Source organism: Eremomyces bilateralis (assembly GCF_010015585.1).
Source record: "Eremomyces bilateralis CBS 781.70 unplaced genomic scaffold P152scaffold_43, whole genome shotgun sequence".
NCBI lineage: Eukaryota > Fungi > Ascomycota > Dothideomycetes > Eremomycetales > Eremomycetaceae > Eremomyces > Eremomyces bilateralis.
The window spans coordinates 43828-50207 of NW_022985109.1; the positions used below are offsets into that span (position 1 = coordinate 43828).

At 47.6% G+C, this 6380-nt stretch overlaps 3 protein-coding genes across 3 annotated transcripts; 2 read left to right on the top strand and 1 right to left on the bottom strand.

The window, feature by feature from the left end:
- The first annotated feature begins 130 nt into the window (after positions 1–130).
- Positions 131–1974, top strand: P152DRAFT_256707 (uncharacterized protein). The gene is made up of 9 exons (XM_033674752.1): positions 131–335; positions 388–552; positions 615–856; positions 908–1004; positions 1060–1267; positions 1320–1343; positions 1407–1541; positions 1589–1798; positions 1848–1974. Exons 1-9 carry the CDS (start codon positions 237–239, stop codon positions 1868–1870), a joined length of 1203 nt encoding a protein of 400 aa, XP_033529720.1. The 5' UTR covers positions 131–236; the 3' UTR covers positions 1871–1974.
- P152DRAFT_256677 (uncharacterized protein) lies at positions 1668–3423 on the top strand. The gene is made up of 7 exons (XM_033674750.1): positions 1668–1798; positions 1848–2028; positions 2082–2267; positions 2321–2536; positions 2590–2788; positions 2840–2961; positions 3013–3423. Exons 2-7 carry the CDS (start codon positions 1887–1889, stop codon positions 3198–3200), a joined length of 1053 nt encoding a protein of 350 aa, XP_033529721.1. The 5' UTR covers positions 1668–1798; positions 1848–1886; the 3' UTR covers positions 3201–3423.
- A 533-nt stretch (positions 3424–3956) lies between these two features.
- Positions 3957–4801, bottom strand: P152DRAFT_406137 (uncharacterized protein; the record flags this gene model as incomplete). Its single annotated transcript, XM_033676857.1, has 2 exons — positions 3957–4643; positions 4724–4801. 2 exons carry the CDS (start codon positions 4799–4801, stop codon positions 3957–3959), a joined length of 765 nt encoding a protein of 254 aa, XP_033529722.1.
- Between the last annotated feature and the right edge of the window lie 1579 nt (positions 4802–6380).

Sequence of the window (6380 nt, forward strand, 5' to 3'; positions counted from 1 at the left end):
GCGTACAGCTCACCTGATGTTGGGTAAACCTCGGCAGACATAGGGAATTTTAAGGAACTCCCCTTAAAGCTCACCTTAGAAATATAAAGCTTAGATCACCTTTTCGACTCTACTGCCAACTTCTGTTTGTTGTTTTTCGACATCGGCAACTTGCTACCGCATGGGTAACATGTTCCATACACGTTCAGAACGTATTCGCATACTAATACATTATAGACGGCTCGGAATCTGGTACGATGTCGACTCCAGACCCTGGAGTCGACGATGAACAGATCCTCGACCTGCTAAACGACGAAATACGCATAGCCAATACAGCGGAAGACCAAGGAGACAATGTAATTCGAAACACGTTTAGATCATGTTCCTGTATGCTTATGAACATGTTAGGATGTCCCTCAAGCCCTGACTATGCTGGCGAGGAATTCAAGGCCACCACTTACTACGCTTTTCTTAGAGTATACTACAGTACTTCCAGACTATCCTCAAACACATCCAGATGGCTATACATACTGTATAAATCTCCAAGGGGAAGAGCAGGCAGGGAAATGGACAGTAAGCTTAACGAATTCCTAATAGTTATATACTATTAAATACTAAATGTACTTTATAAATAGATTCAATACGGCCATAGGATTCGGTATCCTGCTAACCGGACAAGGATTCCCTTTCTTGGAAATACGTTCGGGATGAAGAGTCACCTCCAGTGTACTGGTGTAAAGGTTTGCGAATACGTTTCGAACACGTTACGGAACCTACACCATACAACCACGTCTGAAGAGCTTTGGGAGCAGATTCGAGGATCGCGTACGGGAATTGACCTCACAGAGCCAGACCTAAGGAAAAGATACTCGAATACGTTAGGAACAACCTCTTAACATGTTCTGAACCTAATACTAACTTGATTAAGTCTCTATCTTGCCGCGCAGAAGAAATTCAATGCGAAGACAGCTTGTACAAATCAAGGCGATAGCTGCAAGCTTTTATTTCAGCTTAGCCATTACCTGGTATCTTAATATCCTATAATATATCTATGTATCTTAAAAAGACTAATTCATTTAGGATGTTGCTGGTATCTACAATCCATATTTTAGATGCTCGAACTCGACTCCAGAAACGCGTTCTAAACACTTTTTTAAAGCGATCGCAACCGACGGGCGTTATAATATTGATCATCTCTGTGAGTTAGTTAACGAGGGACAGGCGCAAGATCATCCGTCAGAAGAATGCGGTGTCATTGAAGGAAACCAAACCCGGAGACCTACATGCAGTAAGACCCTATTTCGAACGTGTTTATAATACGTTTCTAACGCGTTCTATAGATGTAGATCACTACCAGGGGCAAGGTAGGCTCGAATCGATAGGCTGCAACGTCAGATTTGTTGTCTTTATGCCTGAGGACCTTGTAGCAGTACCATATATGCTTTTTACATCTTATGGTACTCATACTCATCCACCACCGCCACCGTCAAAAGCCCCAACCAAGCTGTGTGACGAGGTTATTAGACTGATCAAACGGACAAGGGACGCGAAGTTAACTCTTGGTAAACGTATTCCTAACACGTTCTGAACATGGTCTAATACCGTATAGCGAAATTTATGCAAAGTGAGGCGCTCCGAGACTTCTGCCTACAGTATAATAAGGCTTCTTTAGCAGAAGTCCATCAGAGCTTTGGTAATATGGACCGGATTTCAGCCCTGATTCGTAAGGAGAGACTACTTCTAAATCCTCACGGAACCCATTTCCAAGGTGTAGTGTTTGAGAAGGGAATACATCATTCGATATTCGATTCCAGAAACTGTATGTAATATACTTATAACATGTTCGGAACCGGCTACTAACGTAATAGGCATACATCCAAGAGATTTTTGACGACGGCAACGATATCATGATTATTTGTTTCTTCCAGCAGCAGGTCAAGCTTCTATTTCAACAAGATTCCTTCGAAGTTGATATGTCTTTCAAACGGATTCGACAAAAGGACATCAATGAGATCATTTTCGCAAATCTCATCCCATCACACGGAAAAAGTATGTCTTATTACGTTCCTAACGTATTCCGAACACGTTCCTAATACTATTAGTCATTACTTGGGGTCGCATCCTAACGAATATGGATTCCGTCCAAGGCTATCAGTTGGCCTTTGAGCGATTCTTCAGTACCGCTTCGAAAGTAGCGGAAACGCCTGTGAAATGGAAGCACGTCCATGAAACCGCCGTAAATTCCTTTTCTGCGGTAGTAATGGATATGTGTCCAAAACAGATGAAAGGTATGGAATTCAATTCTATATCCTATAAACTTAATCCTAACGCGTTCGGAAAGGGTTCGGAAGGTATCTTAAAACCGTTGACCCCCAGCGCCGCTCTTGGGACTGGCACGCGCGCCGGACGGTCATATTTTGCCGTGTCCACTTCTTTCGCAGTATTGAGAAGCTTATCCGGGAAGACGAGGCAGGCTTAACGCTCCGTAGCCGCCTGCGGTCTTTACTTACGTGTAAGACACGGGATGAGTATTATCAGCTCTGCGATTTGATTACAGGTACGTTCCGAATAAACTGTAAACGAGTTTCGAACAGGTTCTAAACGTATTAGAGCACGAACGTGTTGAGATCCAGCAATGGGTACGTCATAAACGACACCCGGTTATCGCAGCAGGTCTAAACAGAGCTTGTTCCGATATGGATCCGAACGTGTTCGACAGTGTCCTAAAGCATACAAATGCCGTTGAGCAAGCCGCAAACAAATCATACGCGCCAGGCAAGCGACAAGACCTGCTTATCGCTATTAAACAGTAAGAATACGCGACCGGAACATGTTCTATACTTACTATAAATGCGTTTAGTGCCCAGACTAGGGATAAGCGAGATCTCGACCAGTATCGTATACGGGAAGACCATAATATGACCCACGTCCAACGGAATACAACGCTTCAAGCCCGATATGAGGAGCAAATGCGCAAAGACAGTGAGTTACATAGTAGTGGCTCTGTACCAAACAGGTTCTAAACATATTCAGAGCGTATTCAACTCAAAAGACGTAGAGTTGAACCGTCATTGGACCATAACGACGATGAGATCCTTACACTTGCGTCGTCGTCTGGTTACGTACGGACTCCAAGTCGACGAGGATCAAGATCTCCGGCTTTAAGAGCTAGGAGGTCTGAGTCGGTCGGAACTAGCAATAGGCCAATAAGGTATTTATAACGTACTTTAAACATGTTTCGATTATATTAACCTTCTAGTGAAAACTCTCTACCGCGCCTCCAGCGCGTAGCCGTAGAAAGGGAGCAAGACTTAGCTACGCGTAGACAAGAACTAGAGCTCCGCCAATTGGCCGCTCAGTGTCAAGGGCCCAAACCACAAAGGATTTGGTAAGCTGGTAACGCTGTTGAATTGCTAAAGAGAGAAGGAGAAGATCTCTCTCACTGCGATCTGCTATTTACATCTGTGGACAAACGGTCTACCCATCCCTTCTGCCTTAGGCCGCAAGGCCACAACACACAGACTGGGCAAAGCCCAAGACTGTCACAAATGGAGACGATTCGGAACATAGCCTGCTAGAGTTCGCCGCGGACCGATCCCTCAATAGCGGAATTAGGCATAATACAGATAGAGGAGTCGTCGACCTCCTCTTCGACTGGAAAAGGAATATGGCAGAAATCTGCGGGCCTCGCGCCGCCATCAGACCGGTGGGCGAGAATATCGGAGCAAATGTGCATGGCCGGGCTTGGGGAAACAGAAGAGAGGGATTTCTCAGAGTTAACCACTGCACCAAATGGACCACCTTATGGTACGCCCCCGCGCCATAAGGCATCAAACTGAATTCACCCTCTACTTCAACTTCGATCCTTCGCAGGGATGCGATATCTATTCTCCAACTCCTTAAAGCACAAGGAAACCAAGACCTACAAGCATCTCAACCGCTCTCCCCTTCACCGCCTTCCCACTTCTCATACCACCCTAAGCCCACATCTTCATCGGCTTCACGTTGCCCGCCGTATCCGACGACGCAAACTGCCACCACCCGGGATGCCTCAGCATAAACACATTCGCCAACCCCATCTTCACTAGACCGGGAATTGGTGGCCAATTCATCCACAAACCGTCCTCAAACTCTCGATCCATATGCAGCAGCAAAAACACAAATACATCCGTGTACCCCGCATTCGTTATACTCGTCCTCCCCCAGTCCTCGAACGCCTTCGCCGCCTTTTCCGTCGGCTCCGGCCCGGCCGCCAGCGCTGCGATGGTCTTGATCTCCGAGTGAAAATGCGACTGAAACGGCTCAAGGAACGCGTCCATCTTGTCGCGGAGAGTCTGCGGCTTGAACGACGCCGGCTCCTGCGCGGAGGCGTGCAGGTAGTCGGACATCGTCTGGACGCCGGAGACGAAGGCCTCGTGCTCGCCAAGGGTGTCGTCGAAATAGCCGGGCTTCTTCATTTCGGCCTCGACGTGCGGGAAGAGGTCGCGTTCCTCGGCCTCGGCGTGCGAGATGACGAGCTTCGTCCACGCGCTGGCGTAGCCGATGAAGTTGGCGTGCTGGGCGGCGGGCACGGAAAGGGCTTGGTTGTAGATGCTATTAAAGCCGCGGAAGACGGCATTGTGCATCAAGGCCATATGGGAGGCGCCGGTAGTGAAGGTGTTGTTCTGGGAAAAGTTAGCGGCTTGCTTCACGCTCGCCAGGGGGGTAATCAGGTTGAATAAGCGGGTGAAGATAAATGGCGTACCTTTTTGGTCTCATATATGGGTGTATGCACAAGTGGGACCGGGCCCTCGACCCACGACTTGTCGACGGTACTAGACATGGCTCTCTTATCCGTTTGCAGGTAGTAGTTGAAGGAGCCTCCGAGAATAAGCGCAGCGGTTATAGGAACACCAAAGGCGAGGATCGAGCGTAACCTAGGCATGTATATGCGCACACTCCACCAAATGTACCTGTGATGGATCAGAGGTCCGCAGACCTGGATGCCTTGTGGCCCTGTGGCCCGTTTGCTCTGTAAACACCAGAACAGATAAACGCCTCGCACACCTTAGATAGATTCCTCCTTCATAGCAACAATTCAATGTTTGCCTCACGATTGGAGATTCCCGACAGTGAGACTCTTACAGATCGTATGCTCTTTTCTCGTATTCGAAGGTTTTCCAGAGCCATTGTATGTCAGGGTTCGTCTCATTTCTAGATGGACTAGGAGGAAGAGCAGGATCCTTATGGACAGGTTGCTTTACTGCTTCCTTTCCTTCTGAGGCAGGGCTTTCGACGAAGGTTGGGTTGACGTAGTCCCAAACTTTGATGCGTTGGGCGTAGTTCTTGATCTCTTCGTACCAGTCGATCCAGTTGGTGATATCCTTCAACGGGTTCTGGATAGTGACCGTATAATTGGAATTGGTAGAAGAAGACATTGTGAAAATGTCGCTATAATAGGACAGTTCCTAGACGTAGGTAGGAATGGAGTCTCTCGGGATGTCGTCGAGGGACGCGGAAGCGGGCGGAAGACGATGCTTTGGCGGAGCAACGGTCTATATTAAGATCAATCGGAAAGCTGATATAGAGATCGAGCTTCAAGGCAAATTGGGCTTATAACTGTTGATCGTTTTGGCGTGTCAATCAATCACGGAAACAATAGGATACCTGTTCAGAGGCAGTGAGATGCTTGTATTCGATCAGAAGTACATAGTTTACCTTGACGGGTATATATACCCAGGGCTTATGTAATCTTATGTAATCTACAAGGTGCGGTGACTAAGTAATAGCCGCGGAGTTCCGACATGACTCCGCTGGTTTCATTCCCTGGTTGTAATAAAGACGGCCTGAGCTGTACATTGAAACGTTTTGGAGTAGCTTATCAGTTATTGTGCCTCCAACCTGTACAATTTTGCCTTCTCCCGCATAATTCTTGATAAGGGCAGGTTGTTTGCCGATAATTGAAAATTGTGTGGCACTGCCCCCTCCACTGTACGGGTTTTCCCGGCGGCGTGCACGGTCCCACCTCGTGCACGATTCTCAAAGTATATCACGATCTGTGTTTGAAGCCATTCACACCCATATAAATAACATATGGATAAAGAGAGAACATTTTTCTGCAAAACAGCCCACAACTTGGAAATTAGCTGAGATTATGATCGTAATCGATTCTTCACACTTCATTCAATTATAATCAACTATTGCAGCCCTCCCAAATAATGGTTGGAGGGCGCATGAGGGGGAAAGGCCCGCAGGCCAAAGACGCGTCCCCGACGCGTCCCCAGCAGGCGGACCACCCACGACCCAACACCCGCAACGGAGTGGGAGAACAAAATGGACGGATGGATGAGGGGCGGATGCTCCAAATTATGGAAAACCATATAAAACTCGCGTTGGAGAGCTGCCGTGGATGGGCTGGGGCG

What these genes read in the sequence shown, in the direction of transcription:
- P152DRAFT_256677 (XM_033674750.1), top strand. Translation starts at nt 1,887, where the DNA reads ATGATTATTTGTTTCTTCCAGCAGCAGGTCAAGCTTCTATTTCAACAA. An exon ending in GTGTCCAAAACAGATGAAAG is followed by an intron (nt 2,268 to 2,320) that starts GTATGGAATTCA and finishes GCGTTCGGAAAG; the next exon opens with GGTTCGGAAGGTATCTTAAA. An exon ending in GGAGCAAATGCGCAAAGACA is followed by an intron (nt 2,962 to 3,012) that starts GTGAGTTACATA and finishes AAACATATTCAG; the next exon opens with AGCGTATTCAACTCAAAAGA.
- P152DRAFT_256707 (XM_033674752.1), top strand. Translation starts at nt 237, where the DNA reads ATGTCGACTCCAGACCCTGGAGTCGACGATGAACAGATCCTCGACCTG. An exon ending in CGGAAGACCAAGGAGACAAT is followed by an intron (nt 336 to 387) that starts GTAATTCGAAAC and finishes TGAACATGTTAG; the next exon opens with GATGTCCCTCAAGCCCTGAC. An exon ending in AGATCACTACCAGGGGCAAG is followed by an intron (nt 1,344 to 1,406) that starts GTAGGCTCGAAT and finishes AGGACCTTGTAG; the next exon opens with CAGTACCATATATGCTTTTT.